Genomic DNA, 26,904 nt, shown 5'->3' with positions numbered 1-26,904 from the left:
GATTTTGTTCTGCTCTGCTGTCATTTTTGGGAAATGAGTGACATTAGAACTACTGACTGGACTGGCTTCCAAAAGAGTGAATCTGAAGCTATGAAAGGAGCTAGAATTGAGGCAAGAAAAGCAGTAAGGAAAATAGATGTGAAATAGTAGCACCAAATTTTGTACTTCAGAAAATTTTGTGATATTTGTCAAACGTGTCTTTCCAAAAGGTGTTAGCTGTCCTTAACTGAGCTAAAAAGTGGTGTGGGATGATAAAAGGAGTGTACTGGTAACTAATCATAACTAAAACCTGCTGCGTCTGAGCTCAGAAGTGCTTGCCCCCAGGCACTCTTCTTCTTTCTTTTTTTTTTTTTTTTTTTTTTTTTGGTTCACTGAAATGAATGGCTCGTGATGCTCTTAAATTGTGCCTCCCTTGGAACTTAGAGTAAATACATGTCACCCAGCCAGTTTCAAGCCTTGATTAAGGTTTTAAGTGGGACAACATTATTTTTTTCTGGTGTTGAAGAGCCAGCTTGCAGGTTACTGTGGTGTCATTTGACTTCAGCAAGACACCACTCTGAATACTACCATTTGGGCATGGAGCAGCAGGGATGTGCTGGTGTCCAAGGCCAGCAGCCCTGTGGAAGCTCCGATCAAGGCTTTGTCAGATACAGAAACTTCATGTCAGTCTCACTTCTAACATTTGCTGATAATATCATACTTTATTGATTTATACCAGAAATCCTTCATCCTTAAGTACCAGCAGCATGATTCTCACACATGGTTTGTGAGGGTCTTTGCTTGGTTAATCTTCACACAAAGTTTGCTTGCTGAAGTGCAGTCCTTATGTCCACTTGAATGGTTCCCTTTTAACCTCATCACTGTTCTTAAGAGGGGAATAAATGTGCAGTGAAAAATATCCTCTCCCTTATCTCACAAGCATTGGTGAGGATACTGCCATGGGAAGCATAGTCCTTGGTTGGGATTCTGTCAGGAAAAGCCACAGAGATCTTGTGTTGTAGTTCAATTCATTCAGAAACCCTCATTCTGATACCTTTATTAAGAAGTTCTATGTTAGACAGAGTTGGATTTACATAAGTAGTAAATATTATATGTTTGCCCATCTAGAGTTGTATTTTCTCTCTCTCTACAGACATGTGTTTCTAAATCTTACCTGGTGTCTATCACCACAGAGTCAATCAGCATACTGACAGCAACAAATTATTTCTTGTGATAGCACTGGGAGGTAGATATTGCTGCTTCAGCTCCATGGACGGGTTACTGGGACTTAAGCAAATTGCTCGAAGACAGACAGTGAGAGAAGGCAGGAGCAGATGTGCTAAGTATTGTCCCTGTACCCACTCCTCAGGCAGTGCTGCATGAGGGAGCTGCTCTCTGTTCAGCTGACAGGAGCCCACACTGCCTCCCTTCAAAACTTTATGATAGCAGACTTAGAAGCAAATGTCTCTTTGTGCTTTGAGCCCTATTCCTTTTGGAAATCTCAGCTTTGGAAATTTGTTCTGTGCAGGATTGGAAGGAAGCTCAAGTGTCAGAATGCAGTTCTCATCATTGTTATCATTTTGTTGACTCTTCAGCACTGAGGTTTGGTGTTGGCTTGCTTGTAGCCATAAAAAGACTGCAGAGAATTCTTTTCAGTATGTGTGTAGGCCTGGGCAAAATGTCCTGCAAGATTATGAGAGGCTTTAACTGTGAGAAAGAGTTCTTGCTGCTCGTCATATAAAACTTATTAGCAGTTCTTAGGAATGAAGCTATTTCATCTATTTAATTCCTTTCAGAATATCCACTTGATGTGTTTATTTGTGGAGCTGCAGTGCTTTCTTGGTCCTGTGTATAAATACTGTCCACTCATTCTCTTTCCCAGTGTAACTATGTGATCATGGTTGTAAGCTGTTGTTCAGCTACTTAGGATGAATGCCAGTGTAACTACAAATGATGCACTTCTGTGCTGATAACAGCCCTGTTACCTGTGTTTTGCTTTGCTTGTGAGAGGTACCTGTTTAGTGTTACCTGGTTAAGTCCCAAACCAACGGCTTTACTGCTGCCTGGATTCCATCAAGTCTCTGTTTTCACAGTGGGAAATCAGGAGGACTAGATCCTGCAAGAATCTATTCATTTAGTTGAAATTAGCAGTCAGGATTCTGCTCAGAAATTATTCACCCACTGTCAAATACTTGCCAAGGGATGCTTTGATCCATGAACGGGATATCCTTGTGACCTTTGTGAAACTCCTTTCTATAAAAACAATTTTTTTTAACTTCATAAAAGCATATGAACTAGTTTCAATTTCTAGAGTGAGACTTCAGAAGGTAGAGCATGCAGAAACAAATAAAAACCAGTATGGGAGGGGTATGTGTGTATTTGGAAATTACTGATTGTACCCTTCCATTTTGTCTCCAGGATTTTTCACTCAGTCACAGGGATTTATCTTGTGATGGGGCACACCAGTGATTCCTGCACAGGAAGCCACAATATGTACATATGGTCTGTGCCTGCACTCTTAGAGAAAACCAGAAGATGTGGGAGGCTTTTTCTTAGAGTGCTCTGCCAGATTGCCAGAAATGCCCCATCTCCAAAAAGTCACAGTAGATAATACAAGCTTTTGCTGTTTTGGCAATATTATCATAGTGCTGTGCCACAAGCAAAGCAAGAAAGCACAGATGCATGGTTCAGGTCAGTGAAGGTTTGTGTATGGACAGAGAAACTCTTCTGGATGGAAACAAGGTTCAGCATTGCTGACCTTGCTGGTGAGGCCAGCTGTGGTGCTCCCTGGTTGCCCACAGGAGGGACAATATGCAAAGATCTGAAAGGAAGGGAAGAGAAGGACTGGGACTGGGGTGGGCCCCTGTAAATGAGCCATGATGACAGTTGTCAGCCGGGAACTCAGGCAAAGCCAGGCGTGCACGCAGCAGAGCTGCCAGCCCATCTGGCTGTCAGGGCTTGGCACCCCTGGCGTGCTAACTGCCACAGGCATGCTCCCAGGGCTGAGCTCCTCCTGCAGAAAGGCAGATGTGCTGGGAGAGGTGCAACAAGCTTTCTTCACAGCAGACATGTGTCAGGTCATCTTGGTCCCTTTCTCCTGCAGAAAGGTACCTGTGTTAGTGCAAGGCTGTTTGGTTCGGCTGGAGTGTGCATGGCAAAGTGATAACAAACAAAGTACCTGGAAAATAAAGGAGGCAGGTACCTGAGCACAAATCCTTGAAGCTCTTAAAACCTTACCTGGAATGTGATTTAGCAACTGAAATCTTTTTACATGCAACTGACTTCTTGGGCCTGCAGTCAGTATAGTCACGGGCTATGCTTTCAGGTATTGAAGCTGTAGCTATACAAGCTTCTATATATCTTAATTCCTTTTCCCATCCTTGTATCATTTCAGAGCTTGTGGCTATAGCAAGAAATGAATGTGGAAGAGGGAGTGTTCCTTAGGTTTTATTTATTTATTTATTTATTTACTACTCCTCATGAGCCCTATGAAACATTCACAACTATGGAAAGACTGTCGGTAATTGGTGGGGGAGAGGGAGGGATGGAAAAGAGGCTTTCTGATCTATTTTAGTCCTCCAAGATAGCAAAAAATACCCTAAAAACTGCAAGAGTAATCCGAGAGTAGGACATTTACTATTTCCCCATTGTATGCCGCCACTGCTGCTCTGGAGATTTTAAAAGCCCCCAGTGGCTTGAAAGGTAGATGTGACATTGGGCAGGGAGTTCTGATGGGAGACTCTCCCAGGCCCGTGGAAGTAAGTAAACGTTCTGGGGCAGCTGTTCTGTGTCACTGCTGTCACGCTGTTGTTTAACTGGAGGCAGGAGCACCGGGAGGGATGGTGCTGCACAGAGCTGCTCCCTGCCAGTCCTGTGGGGAGCCTCACCTTCCTCTGGTGGATAAGGAGAGTTTGACAAATACAAAGGGAATCCTTAATAAGGCATTAATTCAGGACTCAGCTTGTTTCACACCACAGTGCTCCGCTGTGGGAGTGTTTTAGATGGAGTGAGTTGTAAATGGCAAACTCCAAACCTCCTGATGGTCTACTGAACACCATCACCCCTGTGAGCTCTTTGCTGCTCAGGAGATACTGTCAGGACTTGGTGTTGGAAATGGTGATTGTTCTGCTTGCTTATGGCATGATTCATAGGCTTAAAGTTAAGCTGATACTTTAGGACTCTACTCAGTATCCTTTTTTGGAGAAAGAGGGTTTTGGGGGAAACCCAAAATATTCTGCTGTCTTGAGTTGATTGTCACTGTCTTTCAGCAGTAAGGTGCAATTTAAGACATCTTTGATAACTTAATTCTCTGTTTCATAGATATACACAAGCAAAGAGCAAGAAAACATACAGGCTTTCTCATTAGTAAATTTGCCTGAAGTTTAACAGGTTTGTTGGAAAAGCAGGGCATAAAAGCGGGGTTGCTGCTGTCATGCCAAACGGCTTTACTGGAATGACATCTATAAATGAAGATTTGAGATGAATTTTACTCTTTGTGTTAGAGTTGCTGTTTCTTATTTTTCAGTTCATTGTAGACTTAATCATGAAACAGAATAACTAATAGACTGTCTGACTCTTAATTACAAGTGAAGAGCAGAGATGAAGGAACTTTTGTGGGTTTGGCTGAAAGGAACATTTGCCTTTAATGTTCAGCATTAAAAATGACACTTCAGGGAATTTTTTCATTTTTGCTGGTTTGAGAAACAAGACAAGCTGAGAAAAAGTCTCCAGCAAGTCAACAAAAAATAAAGTGACAAGGGATTAAATTAATATTTTTATATGGTACAGGAAAACTAACCTTCCAAAAGCCATTTTTTAAAACGTCTCTCCTATTCAAGGCAGAGCTGTATTCGTTGTGGTTATACTTTATTATACAATGTTATCTAGGAAATTGAGATTTGGGGGGATTTGAGAATAGGTTCCCATTGAAATAAGTGTTCCACATACATTAGAAAACACCACGGTTGCTCTGGAAGAGCACTTGCAGGTGTCTCTCCCTGCTAACCAGCTGGAGCAAGAGCACTGGTGCCGACACTTTCATTTAAACACCCTAAGATTTTATTTTCCCTTGATGTCCTTCTGATCCTTTCTCTTGAGGAACTGAATGAAGTGAAACCATTACTGTAAACATAGAAGATATTCAGTGATGTTCCAAAGAGCACATTTTTGGCAGCAGTAAGCTTTTCCGGATAGCTGCCGAAGAATTTACAAATCTGTCACATCTGAATCCATTTTGTGAACCTTTCTTGAGGCTGCACCTGCCTCCCAGGGACAGGGAAAAGGGAGAGGCTGTAGATATGTTATCCATTTGCTGATGCTCCATTAGAGCTGAAAGGGAACAGCCACGTGTTATGGTCTGATTACAACACCTTGGGTGGCAAAACATCGTGCTGCTTGTGAGGGAGCACTCAGTGAGTCAGTTCTGCTTTCTGCTGTGTTTTCCCCAACCCGGACTACAGGGATGGGGTTTTTTTTTTCTGAGTGAAGTGTAACTTTCTCCAAGTTATTCTTGCTGAGAAGAGAGAACAAATAGTCAAGTAGTGAAGATTGAGTCACCGAATGGGAGAAAGATTCTGGCACTGCTGTATTTATCCTGCACTGGAGCTGCTACTGGAATAAAGAGGGCAGCAGCGAGTCACGATCGTGCGGCATCGCAAGGGGTGGGACTGGGCGTGCAGGTAACCCAGCAGAGACTTTGGAAAGCCTGGAATGTGAATTGTGCTAATTCATGTTCATGAAGTGCATATTTGCTGGTCAATTGTGGGTCATAGTAACTCTTAACTGCAAAATTTTCCAAGTGTTTGTCTATAAAATGTGGAAGTTTTTTTATTATTAGGATTTGATAGATTGTCTGTTGTCCTGTTAGATTCAGGTATAGAAAATTAATTTAAAGCTTTCAAAGTGAATTGATCATTGCTCCAGCTCAGCAGCTCTGGAAATGAATGGAAGTTCTTTTAAGAACAACACAGACTTCTTGGTTTGTTCCTGTCTGCCGGACAGTTTCGCCCTGCAGCACTCCTGACACTCGCTGGATGATGTGACTGTCACAGGGAGACTGCAGCTCACTTGGTTTTAATGTTTCTCCAGTCCCAGGTACAACCAGTTTGATGTGAGCAGCCACTTACTGGTGGAACTGAATGCTCTGAAATGGCAGAGGGGATCATTTCTTGGTAACAGCTTTTGGTCAGCCAGAAAAACAAAACCAGACTGGTGGAGTCTGGATTTAGATTTTTGGATGCAGATGCTTTATAGCCCCTTTGGCTTCAGTCAGACCTACCAGAGAGGTATAGATCTGTGAGGAATCAACTACCCATGTTCTTCTCTTTTCCACAGTTTTGGGAGGGATCTCCTAACCCACTGTGTCCCTAGGGACTTTATTAAAAAAACACATGGACATAGGTATTTACATACATACAAACACAAATGTATTCTCTAAAGCATAAATGCTTTCTAATTCTTTTTGAAGGCCTCATTTCAAGGCTGGCAGTGACTTGAAGGCAGAGCAACTACTATTTTTTACTAATTCTAATATCTGTTTTTAAACACCTGTTTCTAGTGGGAATAGAATAGAGAAAGCCCAGAAAGACTTTAAGGTAAGTCCTGAACAGTTCCAAATGTAATTCATGATGTAGTCTCATAGAGGCTAATGTGGCTTTACAGATACAGAAGGCATCTGTACAAATGCAAGGCATTTCTTTACTAACAAAGTAGTTATTTGCAAGTAACTGTTGGGTTTTATTAGCTCTTCCCCCTTTTTCATGGCATGAACATTTCGCTAAAATAGTTTGAAGCAGCCTAAAGCTTTACCCACAAGTAGTGGTGACACTCTGCAGTGCAATCTATCTTCACAGTAATGCGTAACAATACATTTTGTTCCTTCTCCTGCTTGTTCCTGCTCATTCCTGTGCAAATCTCCCGATAAAAAGCCTGTGTTTATCTAGGAAGGTAGCAATATATATCTCTCTCACACCTAGCTAAATAATTTTTCACATGGCAGCTTTAAAAGCCTCTGGGCTTATCAGTGGAAAAAATGCTTGGAAACAGAGATTTAGTACTTAAATTAGTTCTATCAGCACTCCTTTTTTTTTTTGGTTGGCTGGGACTTGTTCTCACAGAACTTCAAGCTGGATTATTTGTGTTAAACTTCCTGACTGAATTCCGAACAAGTCATCTCTCCCCACAACGCTGACCTTTAGTACGAGGCCAGTATAATTTTAATTTGTTTCAAGTTTCCCTTGTAAGCAAGAGAACAAGAAATCATATCCCTCTAAGACCTGGTTAGCTAGCTGCATGGCAGAATATTTTCAAATTCTAAGGGGAAAAAACCCCAATAAAATTGGATATTCCAAACTGGCATTCAAATGGCATGCATCCTGAGTGGAGTTAGCTCTACCATCTTCCAGGGAACTAGTCTACAAGCTATGGAAAAACACAGGCTTTAAAGAAAGGTTTAAGTAACTAAACTGACTTTAATCAGGGTTATGCCTTAGTGGAGGCATCACAGGGCATATTCCAGACTTCTGCTGGCTGTTTCTGGCTGTGGTGGGGGCAGAGATGATGACTGGGGCTGTAGTTTGCCAAACACATCAGGTGCCGGTGCTGCCCCAGTCTCCTGCTGGCACGAGCATCTGTTCCCCCATGTGGTGAACAGGACCCAGGTAACAGATCTGGCTGGATGAAAACTTTTTTTCCTGTCTTTCTTTGTTCCTTTGCTGGAAGAGTTTTAACCCAGATTGGTTCCCTGATCTGCTCCACTGCACAGCTGCATGACTGCCTGTGCCACCCCATGGGAGGAGGTGAACATAGGAGCAAGTAACTTGGAAGGAGCATATTGTGCTTTCATTTTTTAGCCATCATTAGATATGAGGACAGGAAGTCTTGGCCATATCATGGCAAGGAATTTCTGTGAAATTAGATGGGTTTGACCAAAGCAAATCTTGGTAGTTCCCTGTTAGGAAGAGAAGAGATCAACATGTTTGGTGAGACAGAGCTGGGAGGGCCAGCAGTGGAGTGGGCAGCTTAGGTACCCTTGAAAATAAGCAGATCTGCCTGCTACTCAGCCTAACCCAGAGTACTGAGGAGATGTGCTGCAGATAACAGTCATGTTGTCTGTGGGATGTCTTTCCTTGTCTTTATCGGGATAAAAGCATGCTTCCTGTGTGCAGTTCATCGGCCGTTTCGTTCTCAGACTTGCTGCTGCCCATAACTGGAAGTGCAGTCATGACTTTTGCAGAGACTTGGCTTTTGTTCCTCCTTGCTGGACACTTGGTCTCAACTGCACTTGTGGGACTGCAGAGGACAGTCCCAGATGTGGAGAAGTGATTTTTTTCCAGCACTAGGTGGCTGTATGACATTCTGCAGTGTCCTGTACACAAGTACTTTAAAAGTTGGGAAGTCGGCCATTCTCAACTGGAAAGGCTTCTCTGTTTTCACACCTCTTCTTCAGTATAATCTTTTTGAAAGTTAAGAAATCAAGAAATGAAGGCATTTTAATTGTATAAGCTTGTCACTGGCTGCAGACACTTTTATCTGTGGAGCTGAGGTAGGCATGCAGCTCACCACACAAGTGTTGCTGGTGATTGGGCTGTGATTGCTACAGTTGTGTGGCATTGCTGCTTTTTGTTTAGAGGCCCGGATATGAACATTAAAGGGAGAGTCTGCATGTGTAATACCTGGTCCAGATCTCTCCAAATGCTCCTGCTATTTGGAGGCCACACGGTGCTCCTCATGGGACACAAGGACAGTCAGGAGGGGGGTGTCCACTCTACCAGGAGACATAGGGCGGTGGGTCTGCCCCTGACTTCTTGGGATCCTCAGGCGTCCTGAGAGGTGGGGAGCTGCACCAAGCTTTACTGTTGGACCAAGCTTTGGGAGGATGAAGTTGTTCCAAGACCTGTGCCCCCAGGCTGAGTAGCTTTGCCAAGGCCAACACATTCCCCCAGGAGCCATGCTCAGCGGCTGTTTTTCATGAAGCCCAGCCCAGAGAAAAAATTTGTCTCCGAATGGAAGGCAGGCAGTTGTTTTCCTTGCAGCACTGTCTTCTCTCCTTGCTCTTTTCTCTGCCATGCTCTAGTCTCTGTACATTTCCCTGCCCATGCCCTTCCCCTCTCATTAGCAAAGAACAAGAACTAGGTTTTGGCTTAAACATGAGTATAAAATCCCAGTGTAGTGGTTTGTGGAATCCTACATGCATAAAGGCTGATGCAGCAGGGGTTTGACGAGGCTCAGTGGTGCCTCTGGTTATTTCTTCACAGTGAACAGCAGTGAAAAACCTTTCACAACTGGAATCCTTTATGTGTTTGAGCTTCACCTTCTGAATATTTTGCAGTGATTGAAGCTACTGTAATTTTCTTATTTTCCAGAGCTCTCTGGGATGAAATTTGTGCAACTCCACACCAAAAAAATGTGATGATACAGAACATTTCTTTTGCATTTCCTTGGTGGCACTTCCAGTGTGATGATACATATTTTTGAGGGAAGAGGCCTAGATGAGGATTAAAGGTCTTGGGATGTTCAAAGCTGCTGTAAATGCATAAGGTGAGACACCTACTGAATTAGCAGGTCTGCTGAAATTTTTTATTAAGCCACTAAGTCTAGGGCCACAATAATACACTAGGTCTCCATTGTGCTGGGTGCTATATGTGGGTAGCAAAAGGTTGGTTTAGGCCCCCAGATGTTTTTTGTAACTCTGCTGAAATTCTTAAATGATGTCACTTCACAGCCTTGTTTCATGCTTGTTTTCTCTGAATGGTTTTGAATGAAGATCCCCAGGACATAAGAGTAATGTGCAGGAGTATTTGTCCCCAGGATTTTGCACAGTTGATCAGACGTGAAAAGGAGACGCTGCAGTGACTCATCTGACCTTGTAGACCCAAGACTCAGAGTGCCGACAGTGGTCTCTGCTAAGGTCCCCATCACAAGAATGCAAAGCATTCCAGAAGCTTTCGTCAACAATTCTAGATAGCGGCCAGCAGTTTTCTCACCAATGTTACATAAAATGGACAGGGAAAACAAAAGACTAATTGAGTAAATTATTGCAAACTGCTTATGGAATCTCTTTAATTTATACGTAGCAACATAAACCCACTGTGGGAATGGTACTGCTAAGGTTGGCTGTGATAGATTATTTTTTTCATTTTATTTTTTGTTTTTGATAAGGCCAGCTTTCAGTGCTAGATATAAAAATTCTTCCTATAGAAGAATTGCTATTACATTAGGCCAAAATTTTGGCAATACTGAAAGATTTGCTGGCGTTTACATGTAAACTTGTAGCGTTTCAAGACTGTCTTTCTTGTAATTAAAAACAGTTTTTTTCCCTCAGAAACTTACTGTCCAAATTTGGGCAGGATAGATAGATACAGGTCATAGCCATAGCACGTTACCATCTCTAATTGGCAAAATTCATTTAACCATAACAGCAGATGAAGGTATTAGGGAGGGATTTAAAGGAGGATAATGAGGTAAATAACTGCAGTTCCTTCTAAATGCCAATCCTCTATAATCAGGAAGGGCCTTTTAGGGGCAAGCCAGTAAGCACAAGCAGGCAGTGGGAGAGGGCACCCTGGAAGCTGAGAGCTGGGCTGAGCTGGGTCACCACTGCTCACAGAGGGCTGGGAGCTCCCGGCTCTGGCTAGGGAACACCAGCCAGCACTGAGAGCGGAGCAGAGCGAGGAGAGAACCTCTGTGCTGCCTTATCCAGCCCAAGCACTCATATACATCTAAATTACTGTCCTGGAATATCCTCAATGGAGAAGTAGCTGGGCTAGAGCTCGGGGCTTTTTTTTAGGGGGAGGAAAAAAGTCAGTTTGTTTCAGTGTCTAATTTTATACTGGAAGCAAACTCTCTTGTTTGCCCTCTGAAGGCAGCAGCTGAACCTGATGTGTCTCTGGGGGGGCAGCAGTGCTGGCCGGAAGTGGCCTGCCAGGGCTGCTCTGGGATTTGTTTTCTTTTGATTATGGGAAAAATAACCCGAGATATTTCTGTGCATACAGAGCATTCTTAATGACTGACAAATCTGTTGTCAAGCAGGCGCAATGGGGAAGGGCCATCCTGAAAGATGACACAAATCTGAATCAGGCTTAAAAACCCAAACAAACTTATTTTTAGTGACTTCCAGAAGCTTCTATTATCAAAAAATGAAAAAACCAGAGAGTTAGCTGAACAGTTAAACCTGGCCTTGCTGCAGTGGGACTCAGTGGAGTTCACTGCAGTTTACAGTAGCAGGCACGGCAGGAGGGTCTCCTCCACGGTGTCCCAGATAACCATTGCTGATCTCTTCCACGCAGGAACACAGAAGAGTTGTTAGGACTCTGGGGGTTCCTTACACAGCATGGGGGGCTTGATGAGTTCTTCTGCTGGTCCTCAGCTTCCAGCAGCCACTTTGCCAGAGGAGGAAAGGAACTGGAGGTGCTGTTCTAGTGCTTGCCTTTCTAGGGCTCACTTGTTAGCTGGCTCTGCTGGGCACACCAGGAAGCACTGGGGAGGACAGAGGATGCTCCTCAAGAGTAACTGCTTTGAAATAACTTTGGTATTTCTGCTGGAAAAGGTCCTCTGGTGACATTCCCATGTCCTTTAAAGTTGGTGCACTTGGCACCATGCAGGAGGCTGACCAACAACCAACTGCTCTTCAAACCAGCCCCTGGCTGGGTCACCTCTGGCTCTCCCACCCTTTGTTCACCTTTACTTTAGTTCTACATGCTGCAGCTTTTTTCTTCCACCTGGGACTCAAACACAGCAAACCCCAGGAAGGTTCATCTTGCTGTGCTCGCAGGCCTGCGCTTTGTTGGGGGAGGCTGTGTGTCGCTGTTGTCCGCAGGGACGGCGCGAAGAACAACACGAATTCAGGTCAGAGAAGATGGTTGAGGCCGACCCTTTAATGCCAAAAACCTGTCCTTTTATAGCATGATTCGCAATAGAGAAATGACATGATTGGCCTATTGATTAACCTCCCACCAAAATGGTTGGTTGAGAGAAATAGTTCTCATTCTCAAAATATTATTCTCAATGAACCAAAACAATATCCACTGTATTCTCACAACACCCAGCACCTGCAAATAGTTTACAAAATAGCAAACCATCTCTCAGCTAGTTTGCGTGAGAACGGAGACTTTCACAGGAGACTGCAAAAGGTGGGAAATTTCTCTGCTAGCCTCTTCAGCATCTACAGCTGTGGGGCAGCATCAAGACACAACCCCCAAAGCAGGACCGCAGCCTGGTCCCCATCTTTGGCCACAGCCTGGCTGCAGGCCATGCCCTGCCACGGGCACAGTGACCATTGCTTCTGCTGCCTGTCCTTGGGTGTGGATCTGCAACTCAGGGAGAATTTCCTCCCAGTAAAACAGGACATTTGACACGCTTCAGCTGGAGAGGGAGTGAGGAGTAACTACTGTCACATAATGAGAGGAAATGTGCTTGTGTACATGTAAGTGGTGTTACCTCCTGCCTCTAATGAGTAATATTGGGAAACGTAAAATACTCTGTAACACTTCGTCAGTGAATCTGATGTGACCTGCTTCCCTCTAAAAGGAGAACTTTGCACACAACAGCCCTTCAGCCCACTTACACCTCTACATGTGGATTTTTTAGTGGTATATATTGAGTACAGTATTTACAGTGAGTTCATATATATGAGATTGGGGCTTTTTTGAGGTGGGAGGTGCTGTAAGGACAAACAAAACCTTTGCCCTCTTCATGAGCAGATACAAAGGACAACATGCAGTGATAGTAAACTGCCGAGATTTTGGACAAAGCACGCAGAGACTGCTCATGCACCTCAGCAGGAGAGCTTTGCTGTTCCTCACAAACGGGGGCAGCTGGCACATTACCCACAGCTGGGCTCACCTCGTCCCCCCTGTGTCACATGGGAGCACTGCTGAGTCTCTGCAGCAACCTCTCTACAAAGAGTGCTGCTTTCTTTGGGGCTGCACATTCAGACACCAGGCTGCAATTGAAGATCCAGCTCAAGGGAAACAACAGCCTTTGGTACCTCCTCCTTTGTCCTCCCTAACTGTGCCTGCGACGCCTCCAAGCAAATTCCTGCTGCAGGAGATCCTTGGACCTGGGTGCCAATAATGCAATAAAACTTTTGGGAAAGGTGATATGGAAATTACTGACTGCAGTGCAGTAGGTGCCTAACTTCACACTATCTTTTGGCTCATCAGCAAACCAAAATATTTCACCTTTGAAGATATAGCGATATATGCAAAAAAAAAAAAAAAAAATTAGTTAAATGATACCATGAAATCCATCATGCTTTATCAAAGCACTGTCTGGTAGCTGCCAGAGCCATTGGTTTAGCAGGCAGAATAAAATGAGAGTCAGAGAATGTATGGGGTTGGAATAGACCCTAAAGGTCATCAAGTCCCAAACCCCCTGCCCTCCTACTACATCAGGTTGCTCAAGGCCTTATCCAAGAAACATCAAAACTTTGTCTTGCTCCACCTTCCTTCTTTTCTGATTGTTTGAATGGCACATTCTTTAAGGACTTCTGCTCCATTTCAGAGGCATTCATGGACTCTTCCATACAGACATTCTTGTTAATTTTTCCCCATTCTGATGGGGCTTCTGGAAAATGACTGGCCAGTTATATATTAACTGGCAGTACATGTATTAATTTTAAAAATAGGGTTTCTGGCTTTAAAAAGTAAGTTTTGATCTAGAGATTTGAAAACATGCTGTGGGTAGGAGAGCAGCTAGCAGCTGATTGCAAGGAGAGTAAGTAATTTTGAAAAAAAATGGTTACAAATATTTTCTTTTAAAGAGAGAATGAAATAACATTTATAGCAAAGTAAAGGCAAATCTAAATACAGCTGCATGGTCTGTCACTTTCACCATTAACTGCAGTATATTGGGGTGATAAAAGAACAATGAGCCAAATAAACTGCAGCCATAGCTTTTATGGGTGAGCAATGTAGGTAGCAAATGAACTATTCCAAAAGATGAGATGTCACTAGAAGCAGCAGAATGTGTCTAAAGTGACCATATTGTTTGTTGGACCAAGACTTGCCATTTTTACAAAAGGATTCACATGTGACAGTGACACTGTGCTGAGAGCCCCACCTTTGTGCCCAGCCAGCTTCCTCTTCTCCCTTGCTGGGAAATGCCCAGATAAGGAATGGAAAATAAGTGGTGTAGAAAGCTGTGGTGCTTTCTTTCTTTTCTATTCTTTTTCTGATACAGGAAGAAGTGAGAAAAAGGATGAACTCCCAGGTGAGCCCAGGTACAGGCATGTGTGGACAAGCATCAGCACCATCCTTTTGGAAGACAGGCAGCAATGCCTGATGCAGGACACCGGTCCCTTTTTTTGCCTCATCAAAGAAGCTCTGTGGAAAAAATTTTAGGGAGCCATCTCCACTGGCACAGGTAAGTGCAGTTAAACATGCAGCTTGCAGGCACTGCAGGTAAGTATTGTTATTCTCTCCTTGGCACTGCACTCTGCCACACAGGCTGCTTTAATTTTCTGCCCTACTCCATTGTGTATCCATCCACAGTGTGTGAGCTTTGAAACTTCAGGTCAAGACACTGAGGTGAGACCAGAGCCCCACAATACCCGACCCTCACACAGCAGAATTTATCACTGCTCTACTTCCCTTGTTGCATTTGACTCACAAAGCTTTCAGCCGCAGGACTGAGATGGTAAAAGTCACTGTCTGACACCGTGATTTTCTCTCCTGTCCCAGTGCCCTTAGAGCACGAGCCAGCACAGTGCCACGGTCAGCAGTGCCAGGCCCACGGGCACCGTTTGGGAACCGTGTGTGTCACTGTTCCCTTCCTGTGCTGGAAGCACTGAGGGTGTCTCTGGCTTTCATTTGCCTTGTCAGAGCAGCCAGTAATTAACTGATCAGTTGGCAATAGTTTAAATGTGCCAAATTTTTAATGAACATGTTGTTTTTGGATAGTCCACTTAACCACTTGAATTACTGTGACTAACCAAAGCAGACCTTGTTCTTCGAGGCAATGACTTCCCAGACATGTACATACAAATGAGGGGGTTTGAGGATTTCTTTTTTCAGCTGTGATGCAAACCTTTAAGAATTTGTTCTTAAATGTGTTGCTGGATACTTCATCACTTCTGGCAAACCAGATCTCCTCATGGTTTCTTACTTTTTGTACAGTTTTCAGTCTGTACTTCTCCTATGCTCTTTGTGTGAGCACAGTGATTTATGCTTTCTAATGCTGTGTATTGTCTTCAGATGGGACAGAAACTGACAGCACAGGGACAGTGCAGGTACTGCAGACATGAGCTAGTTGTTAATATGTGTTCTTAAACAACATGGGAACTTAGGTTTGTTGTCTCAAAGTGTTAAGAGATGGTGGGAATTGTATCGAGCACTTAGATAGGATCTCAAATGAATTTTGAACAGGAAGAAAATATTTTTTGTCTTCTGGAGTTTTAATAGAAGTTATGGTGAACTCCATAGCTTTTAAAATACATAAATCAGCTGCTGATGAGCCCAGTGGTGGTGACCAAGGAGTGACCTGCAATTTATTCCAGAAACCAATGCCCTCTGTTTAAAGGGTGACATTTTCATGGCCAGCTTAGACACCCAGTGAAGACTGATGTCTCCTACTCCATGTCCAGTAGCTCTTGCTCACTATTTTCAGACCTCGCTTAGTAGGTCCTCCTTCAAATTTCCTTATCTGCAAGTTGCCCCAAGCATGAGGCCTGTTGCACCAACTGGGATCATAGTTTTAGCAAATTCAGCTAAATTCAACGATGACATCAAGTTGGGTGGGAGTGTTGATCTACTGGAGAGTAGAACGCTCTGTGGAGGGCTCAAGACAGCGTGGATGGATGGGCTGAGGTCATCGGTGTGAGGGTCAACAAGGTAAAATGCTGGGTCCTGTCCTTGGGTCACAACCACCCCTGCAGTGCAACAGGGGGGGCAGAGGGGCTGGAAATCTGCACACAGGGAAAGGCCTGGGGATGCTGGTGACTGTGGCTGAACATGAGCCCAGGTGGGCATCAGGGCCAGGAAAGTGATTGTCACCCTATACTTGGCACTGGTGAGGCCACACGCTGAGTGCTGTGCCCAGTTGTGGGCCCCTCACTACAGGAAAGACATGGAGGGGCTGGAGGGTGTCCAGGGAAGGGAATGGAGCTGGGGAAGGGGCTGGAGCCCCAGGAGAGGCTGAGGGAGCTGGGAAAGGGGCTCAGGCTGGAGCAAAGGAGGCTCAGGGGGGACCTTGTGGCTCTGCACAACTCCCTGACAGGAGGGGGCAGCCGGGGGGCGTTGGGCTCTGCTCCCAGGGAACAGGGACAGGACAAGAGGAAACGGCCTCAAGTTGTGCCAAGCAAGGTTTAGGCAGGATATTATGGAAAATGTCTTCACAGAACAGGTAGTCAAGCATTGGCATAGCTCTCCCTGGGTGGATATAAAGGATGTGTGGATGTGGCATTCGGGGACATGGGTCAGTGGTGGCCTTGGCTGTGTTAATGGTTGGACTCAAATGATCTTGGAGTTCTTTGCCAACCTAAACAATTCTATGACTTATGTACACACACATATTTGCTTTGAGCATGTGTGTGTGTTGATGGTGAGGTGTTGCATCAAACAATATCTTGTCCAGCCTCATTTATTCTGAGTCTATGAACTGTGGGGAACTAAAAGCTGAATAAAGAGTTTGAGCTGAAGACAGCCTCACCAGCCTAGTTCACACATTCCTAATAGTTACCATAACTATCCAAATGTCTCTGGCTCAGTCCTGGGATGACCTGGCAGAATCCTGGTTCTGTGCAGTAGCTGCAAGCACTGGGGACGTCTGGTAAGGTGGAAGGGCAGGGCTTGCAAAGCCCCAAAACATCTGCATGCCAGGTTTAGCAGCCATGGGATTCAACAGTGTTAGAACACACAGGCCGTGGCTTGGCTGCCATGCCAGGGACCCAGCACAGTGCCAGGGACCCCAGCACAGTGCCAGGGACCCCAGCACAGTGCAGCCTTTGGTGGTGCTCCCCTGGGAGCCAGGGCCCAACTCACACCCATCCTGCCATGAATGAATGTTCATTTGTCCAGTACATGCTTTCTGCTCGGAGGCCCACATGGAACAGTTAAGATTTTTAAGTACTCTGTTCTTTTCAGTCAGGCTGATTATGAGATGGTGTAAATTCTTGCTGCATTAAGATGTCCTAGATTTTTATTAAGTACATTTGTGTCACCCATGTAGTAAGGCCCTGTTAAAATGCTTTGAGTTGGCCAGTCTTTGTGCCTATTTTTTTCTTCAAGGAGGGCATGAATTGCTCATTTTGAATGAATTTTTAAAAATAATGAGTGAGAAAACAGCATGTATGTGGAGGCCCTACAGGAGTATGGTACATCTGTTTCAAAGCACCAAAGTGCAGACTATGTCCCTAAAACAATTGTGGCATTTGTAACTCTTTCCATTCTGACTGTGCAGAAGAAAAATGTGTCAAAACAGCCATTGTGGGAAAACCTCCAGGAAGTTTCTTTTCCAGCTGTGCAGTCATTTGGGCTTTGCCAGGCCAGGGTGGCAGAGCTGCAGAGGCCCCTCCAATGGGAGGGTGGCCGCACACCCAAATAGCAGCTTGTGAGTGCTTGATGCCTGCCAGTCACTGGAGGGAAGAACATTCACCAGGAGAGCAGATGACCAGCCTAATGGAAAGCAAGGCCACTGAATGTGAGGAAACAAGGAAGAAACTGGCTGTTGTCCTCTCTCCCTGTGCCAGCTGGAGACAAGACACCAGTGCACATTCTGCCCAGCAGACACAGCTGCTCTTGAGGGACCACGGGGTGAGGAAGGTAAATGTGACCAAGCTCCCATCTGTGCCATGAAACTGGAGACAGGAAAGTGGCAAAAAGCTTCAGAAAGGCAAAATAGATAAACATGCATCCCTTTGATCCTATCAGAGCTCTGGCCACAGTTTCTGGATTACTGTGACTTAGCAAGAATACAGAGAAAATTCCCCAATCCAAGGTCCAAGTGCTTCAAGCTGTCTAAGTTCATAGCCCAGGCAAATACTTCTGTTGTGGAACACTCCAAAAAATAATGGGAGTTTTGAAAAGGAAGTGTTCCTCAATACTGACTGTCCGACATGTGAGCTAGCCAGACTGGTTAAAGCTTAATTAAAAAGTGCCAGAGTGACTAAATTCTTTTCTAAGTGCAGCTGCAGAACGTTAGCTGTGGGCATATTTTAGACCTTAATTAGTAACACTTGCACTAGAGGACCAAAATCTTTCATGAATGCAGCTGTAATCAATTAATATCAGTTAGGCATTTCTGTAGGCAACACAAGAGTTCCTGAAAATTGCTTTAGTGCCCACCTAGTTAAAAAAAAATAAAATACTTATGTGCAACAAACTACAAAACCAAAGATAACTACAAAATGTCTTTATTGAAAAAAGCAGATTATAGCATCTAAGGTTAAATGAAACTTCTGACTTTAATATTAAATAACTTAAGATGATAGCAAGTAGCTTCTTCTTTAGATAAATAAATCTACATTTCCCAATTTTTTTCTTCAACAATCAAGGGAATCAAACACTGAAACACAAAACCACAAGTAATTCTAAAGACTAAAAGACAGAAGCACATTGAAAGGTTTTACAAGGATATATATACACAAAAATAGTTAACTAATGTATATTTTCAGCATGTAAACTAGTTACATGATATACAAACTGGGAATTCATATATTTCCTACAAAATAAAAATCAACGTTGGTCCAAGTTCTTGGAAGAAAACTATATTCTTTTAAAGAAAATGAAAATATTTCTCAAATGAAAACTTAATTTAAGTCAAATTATATACTCTAGTTACGGCATTAGTTACAGGATGAATCACAAACTTTTAAACTTTTCTTGAAACACAAGAAAGCAGCTTTTGTCTCCTTTAGAGCTTTGGTTTACTTTACTACTCTGGAATTTCTGGTCTTAAAGAGCTCCTCTAACCATGTTTTCCTTTTGAAGCTCCACCTTACAAAATATATACACGCACGTGCACACACGTGAAAGGAAAAGGAAAGAAACCCAAACAAACCCTCTCTGTAAGCTCAATTCTCTGAGTGCATTCTTTTGTTTTCAAATGATTATTTTGGTCCTTTCTTTGGAACACATCCTCCCGTGGGTGAGGGATCCTGCACCGCCCACAGCAGCTTGTGCTGGAGGGGCTTGGGAAGATTCCCTGCCTGCACAGCAAGGTGTAGGCCTGATGCAGATGAGAACTGATGTAACTTGATGGAAATATTCTGAAAGTACAGTAAAGGCTTCGGAAGAACAATTGCACTGTAAGATGAACTTAGGAAGTTTTCATCGGTGTTGAACTGATATAACATAAGAATATTCCAGAAGAAAATAATTAAAACAAGATTTCTCATTTACATAATTGCCCAGGCAGGAGGTAAAATGCACAGAAACTGTCACTAGCACTGAAGAGTACAGCACATAATTATTTTGATTTTATTTTTCTCTTTGATTTGGAAAAAAACCCAACCCAGCCTGGCAAATTTCACTCAAGCCCCAGTTTTTATAGTAAATGCTGGAAAAGCAAAGCTGTACTTCGTAATACAGTAATGGAATGCATCTGTCTATAGAAAATACTAGAACAACAACTGCTGCTTTCTGGTTTTAAACAAATTGCTTATTCTATATTGACATACTACCTTTCAGAATTTTTGCCATGATGACACTTAATAGATCAGAACTGCACAGAACTACAAGAGACTGAAAAATCAGCATGTGAAATGAAATTAAATATTATTCTGTTCTACAGGATGATCGTTTTCAAAAAAAAGAAGAAAAGGTTTGGTATGTACGGTTGAAAGTGTGCTGTCCCTTGGAAGTATGTTGGAAACTTAAACCTGCCCCTGATAGAGGCAAAGTGTTCAGGAAGGTGCTAGCAGAGGACTGGGCTGAATGCCAGAGTAAGTCACCTCCAGCTCTGTCCACTGTCAGTGTCAAGGTTTTGCTTCTCCACTGGTAGAGCAAAGCATTTTTCCAGTTCAGCAAGTAACTGTTATTTGTTCCCAGGAACAGACCCAAACCTTCTCTGTGTATTTTAATGATCTTTTCTTAATTTGGGGCCCTCAATATATATTGTAAATACATGCAAGTGAAAATGCCTCAAACCAAAATGTGTTCCAAAGCACCCTCCTGCAATGGAAAAAGCATTCCATTGCAGCTGATGCTAAAAGTTTATCTTGAAGCTCTGGCACCTTCCATGTTTGTAATAACCTAAAGGAATCGACCTAGTCATACAAGCCAGTTTAAGACTTTATTTCCCCTTTCTCCAAGATTTGCTGGCACATGTAGTTCCACTTCCTCCTGAGGCTGGACTGCTGACTATGGACACAGAGGGAGAGTCTGCAAATGCAGAAGTGCATGTGCACTCCCAGCCTCTTATTTGCAGGCCAGGCCTCCTGGACCACAGTGTAGAAATGGGGCACTGATTGCACTGTAGTTCCTTCAAATCCTGGTATTCACACTAAAAATGTTAATTATAACCTGATATATATTAACTACAAAATTACTTTGCCCAGGAGCATTCAGTACGACAGGTTAATCTAGGCCAATGGAAGTCAGGCAGAAGCTCAGGAAGCTTCCCTTTTGTTCCTTACTAACAGAAAAAAATAGTTCTCAGGAATTTTTCCTGTTCTCCCACCCCCCCACCTTTCCCCATAATGAAATTCCAGACTATCAAAAAGTTCTGTTAAGGGAGTTAATTATTCCACTTACGAATTAGTGGCCATTGGATGCTCTTTGTGCTTTTTAAGAGCACCACAAATGGCTTTCAAAAAGTCAATGGAGCATAAGAAACTAAACTGCAATGGTGCTGCCAAATAAGTCATTCCATCAGTCTGCATGCTGAATTTAACACGGGATCATTTCCGAATGGATCGGGCAGATTCTCAAGTGCTGAGAACTGGCATGGAAATGTCCCAGTTTACACATGCCAAGAAGTCGGTCTGGTATTTCTACTTTCTCTGGAGCTGAAGAATTTTATTTTATTGTAACTTTGAATACAGTTAAAGACAGCAATGATAAATTGCAGCTTCAGGAAGGCTGGGTCAATTCTCATGAGAGTGCAAGGAATTTTTTTGACATACAGATGTGTGATTTGCATGTAAAACATCAGCACATGGTAGAAAACAAACCATAAAAAGATTCATCTAACTTCCTATATGGAAGACATATATTTCTCCCCAGAGGTCTGAGGGTACTGTAAAAGCTTATGCAAAACATGAAAGCATGTACATTCTATGTACAGCTAATACTTGTAAATACTGATGTTTCAATGGTCTGACTCTCTAAATTACTGTTCCTGCTAAACTGCACTTTGTTTTCCAATGAAGACAACCACCATAATCAGTTCAAAAGTAACCTCGAAAAGAACACAAAGCTGAAAAGGTAATACCAAACCACTGTGCCTCTCTTTAATAATGTCTCAACATACAATCATAAAGCAGTTGGTAACAAATGAAGTCTTGGATACAACAAGCAGTATAAAGACAAGTGTACCTTTGCATAGACCCCTATTAAACAAAAAACAGGTTTGAAAGATGAATTCTTTAGTAAGTGCCAAATGGTCCAGTTGATAGGAATGCATTTTGAAGCCATGGCTACACACCCAGCAGTTACAGAGGGCTGCAACTGCTGACCCTGCACGTGCCAATCTCTTGGATACAATCTTCTGTACCGTGGGTTTTACATCAAACGCTTGCCCTATTTCTTGAACAAGCTAAATAATTAGTCTTTGGAAGACTGTGGGATCCTGTAGGAGGGAGAGCTGGCCTGACGCTTCTTCACAGAACACCCTTCTTTTTAAGCTCACTGAAAACTGCCCTGGCTAAAACACCTGCTTGCTGCCTATTCCCTACTTCTGGAATCTAAGTATTCTCTAAGACCAGAATTCAACAAAACTAGCTAAAATGCTAGCATTTATCTTATCATGCTTGTTGCAATATGATAAGGTGCTAACTTTTGGAAAGTAATTCTACACTCCTTACTTGGGTGAAATCTCCACTGAAGGAAGTGAGTAGGAAGTGCAGAACAGCCCTTTGTACCATTGTTTTTAGAAATGCTGCCATTTACAGTTACAGTTTAGTGGTGAATTATTTGTTCAAGTAGATGGTGTCTCAGTGAAAATGTCTAGATAAAAGAATGCATATGTACAAGATCAGAAAAGGACCCCTCACCTCTGATTCAAAAAATAAATAGGTGGTTTAGATGGTTGTTACTGGAACCTCATCTTTAAAGGAACATGGAAGTAATTTTTAGATTTTTGTCTTCTCTTTCAAACTACTTATTGATCATGAAAATGTCTTTCAGAGTTCTGTGACATGCATGGGGTAGCTTGGAGGTGGATGTGATGGCAGTTTGATATTAAGGCGCCTGATATGACAGCTGTGGCAGAGCAAGTGGCCCTCTAGGGGGTAACAACGATGGCCTTCTTCATCATTGAGCTGCAAGCCACAGTCCTGGAAGAAAGAGAGACATCCCAGATCAGTGAGTGGCCCAGGCAGGCCTCTCACAGCGCTGCTGGTCTGTCCTACACAACCCCAAGAGCTCCCTCCCCGCCGCCAAAGCCAGCAGCCTCCACAGCTCCTGGGAGGTGCACCCTGACCATCTCATGCTGCCATTACTGAAGTCAAACAGCACAGTCTACAGTAGTGCCCAGCCTTTTTTTCACCTCTGTTTCCCATTCTGGTCTCTTCTTCATCTAATAAATGCTGATGCAAATCAGCCAAAAAGCAGGCCAGGGGCTGACCCTGGCAAATACAACCTGGAAGAGGCTCGAACAGAGAAGGAGCTAATTCTGCAGCAATGCAGTGAGCAAGATGTGGGGGAGCATAAGTAGAGAATAAGAGGAGAGGGAAAAAGGGGGGAGAGGTGACATATCTTCCTTCTGGAGCAGGGCTACACTGTCTTTAATTTGGGATTAGCTGAATTTAAAGACTTCAAGGCCCAGTGGTCCATCTTTAGTGGAAATGCTGGTACCTCTGGGACTGACACATAACTAGAGAGACAAACAGAAAAGCAGCTAACAGCAATCCTGCTTGCTGACTGTTATGTATACTGCAATACAGAGCATCCTGATTTCCAGCTGCCATCACTGTAATTCTGAGGGCATTTGGAAATCATTGAAGTTTGGTGCTCAGATTTAATGTTTCAAGTATGTTAAATACTTAGAAATTATTACTGTGATCAGTTCTGAGAAACCAGAGATTCTAAATATGTATCTGTGCACATGATAGAAAGAAAGAAAAAAAAACCTGATCAAACTGGGCATTTAGGTTATTTTAGTACTAAAAACAAATGCAAAGCTTTTAACTGAACACAGAGTATAATTTTTCAGCTTTCACAGCTCAAGTGTAAATCCTTGAATTTTACAATACTGAAATAAGACTGAAAATGGGTTTTAAAGTAAGCTTTAAAACTGGAGTGTTAGTTTAGAGAGGTCTTGATCAAAGTATCTGCCAAGGCAATTTTCTGTGTGTTGTTACATATTATATAATGATTTTATAGCAATTTATACAAGATTTAAGATAAGAATTTACCAATTTCAGATGCCCTACAGATGTGCCAAGTGTTTGTATCTTTTTCCATCTCCAAAACTGAATTCCCTTTCTGCAAGGAGAAAGCCTGCCTTGTCAGTGGATTCCAGTTTCAGAATGGGGCTCCAGTGATCTGTAAAAGGGCTTGAACTCTTCCACAGAAGTCAAATGGTTGTACATGAAAGAGATGACACAGAAAAGCAGCAAAGTTTCCAACCTGACCACTGACTGTGTATGGCCAGCAGGTGAGGTGACATCAACAGCAGATGAGAAGTGGCTGCCTAAGTCATGGCAGCCTTTGCTAAGGTCTGCATGCACCTCAAAACACTGGCACTCACTTTTGAGCAGCATTTGGGGACAGCAGTGTACACAGAGAGCCTGATCTGAGACCATCAGGCAGTAACCCAGCCCTGCTGACACATGGCTAACTCCTGATTTCTGTACGTAAATGCCCTCTGCCTTTCTGGGCAGATGTGGAGGCAGCTTGATTTGCCTCAAATGGGAAGGGGAATGGGGAAATGAATAATGAAACAGAACGGAAAATAAACCCCCAGCGGGACATTCCAGAATAAAGTCAATAGCCTGAGAGAGCAGGGGAGGGAGCTGTCATCTTACGTGAAGCCTGCACAAAGCAATAGTTGGGGGGAGGAGGAGGGAAGTTCAGCTCTCCAAAATATTGTGGTTTCCTGTGCCAATTTCTCTTGAAAAATTAATAGAAATGGATGGAGTATCAGGTGTCTCTGTTGAAAGGAGATAGCTGAGGGGATGGGACCTTCCTTACATTTAGGTACATAGCATTTCAAGATGCCCTGAATTTTGTTACTTTCTCTCTTAGTCAGAAGATTCTTTGTAAAACCTTGGTGCAACAGTGCATGAAGGCAGCACTGCTGCATTATTGCCCCTGGTGCTAACAGGTAAGATCTGTTTGGATATTTGTGTGCTATGTCAGAGTGCCAAATCTATGGCAAAAGGGAAGTTTTTGGTTGATCCCAACTTAGTGAGTTTGTTTCCCTTCTCATGTTCCTGGATGCAGGACTAAGGATGAACTCAGGTCTCCTCTCTGAAGCAAGAGCATTAATTCCACAACTTGATCTGTGGCAATAAATGTTTAAATGTTCTGCACAATAAGAAACTACTCCCAAAAAAGCAACAGAAAGTCTGCGGTATCCTTGTCTATTTCCTAGTAAAGAATCAATATTCATCTAGCATGGAAAATCCAGATCCCCTAGAAAAGCCTTCCAGTGAGACTCCTTCCCTGCACAGCCAATGCAAATTCAAGTCTCCTCAGATCAGAGCCCTACAGACTGTACCTAGGAGATGAGGAAAAAGAGAACTGGCACCTACTCTTTGCTCTCTGCCCATCCAGAAGTATTGAGAAAATTCAACCCAACAAACCTAGCCCAGCTTTGAAGTTAATATACTGGGAAAAAAACCCTCCTAAAGTAATTTAGTACTGGCAATGGCAGCACCACTTCCAGCCCGGGCAGCATTCACCCTTTTGCCTTCCTCCAGCAGCTGTGGGGCACAGCCCTACCTGCCCAGGTGTGCAAGAGCCAGCGAGTGCAGACCATGGGGTGAGTCAGGGTCCCCCCAGAGGCAGAGCCTACCGAGGGCGGGCGGGCAGAGCCCGGGGCTCACCTCGCAGTGGTAGCACTCCACGTGGTAGTCCTTGTCCATCGACACCACCCGGATGGTCTCCTCGGAGCCCTGGGGGGGAGCAAAGAGAAAACAAGAGTGGTGTCTAAGCAGCATTTTTTCAGTCTTCACTCAGTGCCCAGCCTGTTGCTTTGGAGAGCTGTTTCCCTGGGGGATCCCTCTTCCCTGACACAGCAGAGCTCTGTGACCGCTCAGGGTCTTGGCCCAGGGACACAGCACTGCACCACTCCTTGACTGTGTAGCAGCAGTGTGAGTGTCTGGCACATCTAAAGCTGCACGGGTCATTTGGGAAGTGTAGCCAAAACCTCATCCTCAAGAAACAAATCAGTCTTGAAATCAAGTAATCTTCAATCTTCCAAGGGCACCCAGGATCTGAACAAATTACCAGTCAAAAACCTGCTCATTGGATAACTTTTCCTTGTATACATCCTGCTCTGTTTTCCAGGGCTTGTATTCCCCTCAGACCATCTGCTGCACAGCTCTTTTGCACATGCACATGTCGCTGTGTCCCCACAGGGACTGACATACCAGTCTGGCAGGTAATTATGTGCACAGGCCAAACCTCAGCGTGAGGGTGGGTGCAGAGGAGTTGTGCAATTCCTGGCTGAGCCCCAGGCCCTGCAGAGTAGGCCATACCCTTCTAGTAACCTCAGAGGCTCTTTTCCTGATCCACTCTGAAGACAGAGCTCATTAAATTGGTTGCCTTGCATTGTTTCCAGTTCCAGGTGTGGTTAGAGCACCAGGTATGACGTGGATGATGTCTGAGAGAAGCTGTGGGCAAGTTAGTACCTGCATTGCTAGACTTGAACTAACCTAAGAAATCTCCCTGGGAAAGAACATGGAGTCTGTCCTGCTAGTCATCATGTGAGTCAGCACTATGACTACCTTTTATTTCTTTGTCTTTCTTTCTTAAAAAGAAAAAAAAAATTAATTTTAAGACCCAAATTCGGTGAAATTTACATAGAGGTTTTCTCCTGACAACCCATCACCAGGACAAGCAGTTCTGGTTCAGTCTTTATGGGTTTTTTTTTATGTAAGACTTGGCCAATTAACAGAAATACTAATGACAAATGAGAGTAATGTGCAGAGTGATGGAGGTGGGCCTGTGAGAGGCTCTAGCCTCAGCCTTTACTGGGGAACAGCAGCTTACAGGAGGGAGCTCTGGCTCTATAAACATGACCGGAGGAAAAGCAGGGAGATGCTGAGGCCCTTGTTTACAAATGAGCTGGTCAGTGACCTCAGCAAAGGGAACCCGGAGGGTCCTGCACGCACCAGAGCATGAGGGAGCCCCACTCTGCAGCTAATTGTGCCAACAGTACTGTCAGCACAGGCTGAGCTTGCAAGCAGGTTTCACCTGGTTCCATTTTTGTTGTTGCCTTTTCAACCCCTTTAAGAACTCTCATTCCATTGCCACCTCAGGACAACAGACTGTGTGGCCTTCTCACAGGGTCAGGGTAACCATCAGATGTCTTTTCAAAGGCTTTACTCTCTGGGTTGTTCTTGGAGCCCCAGCCAGTATTTTCAATTAAATAAAGTTTCTAACAGATTAATGAAGACCTGGAAAGCACCCTAAAGATATAAAGTACTATGCTGTAGAAGTAGTATGACTATTACAGCCTCTGGGAATGTTTGGGAGTGCCTTTAACTGCTGAACTGCGTTTAATTTAGTATCTCACATAGTACAGATTCTGAGAGAGGAAGGAAAAGCATTTAGTGTGTTTTCAGGAAGTGCCCATATGCCAACAGCTGTTTTCCCTAAGAGT

At 43.7% G+C, this 26,904-nt stretch overlaps 1 protein-coding gene and 1 long non-coding RNA gene across 9 annotated transcripts in view; one reads left to right on the top strand and one right to left on the bottom strand.

Moving 5' to 3' along the window:
* The window catches only part of LOC121664393, a 51,169-nt gene that overhangs the window by 13,682 nt on the left and 10,583 nt on the right, over positions 1-26,904 (top strand). For 2 of the 4 annotated variants that reach the window (XR_006016000.1, XR_006015999.1), the window contains 2 exons: positions 14,158-14,340; positions 17,374-26,005. This is a non-coding gene — a long non-coding RNA (uncharacterized LOC121664393). Of the gene's footprint in view, positions 1-3,024; positions 6,573-9,341; positions 9,517-14,157; positions 14,341-17,373; positions 26,006-26,904 lie in introns of those variants that run through there. The other 2 variants (XR_006015998.1, XR_006015997.1) reach the window with 2 other exon arrangements.
* The window catches only part of LOC121664392 (WT1 interacting protein), an 83,986-nt gene continuing 75,391 nt past the window's right edge, over positions 18,310-26,904 (bottom strand). For all 5 annotated transcript variants that reach the window (XR_006015996.1, XM_042027667.1, XM_042027668.1 and 2 more), the window contains 2 exons: positions 25,124-25,192; positions 18,310-22,408 (listed from right to left, as the gene is read on the bottom strand). Coding sequence is in view for 4 of the 5 variants with exons in the window: in XM_042027667.1 (XP_041883601.1) it covers positions 22,256-22,408; positions 25,124-25,192 (222 nt within the window). In the remaining variant the exon portion in view is untranslated. The remainder of the gene's footprint in view (positions 22,409-25,123; positions 25,193-26,904) is intronic.

The sequence above is a fragment of the Corvus kubaryi genome, unplaced genomic scaffold (assembly GCF_017639235.1).
Source record: "Corvus kubaryi isolate FWS band 111438036 unplaced genomic scaffold, C.kubaryi_AGA036_p1.0 37300, whole genome shotgun sequence".
NCBI classification, from domain to species: Eukaryota; Metazoa; Chordata; class Aves; order Passeriformes; family Corvidae; genus Corvus; species Corvus kubaryi.
The sequence above is the reverse complement of the archived record's forward strand: the minus strand, read 5'-3'. Positions and strand labels throughout refer to the sequence as shown.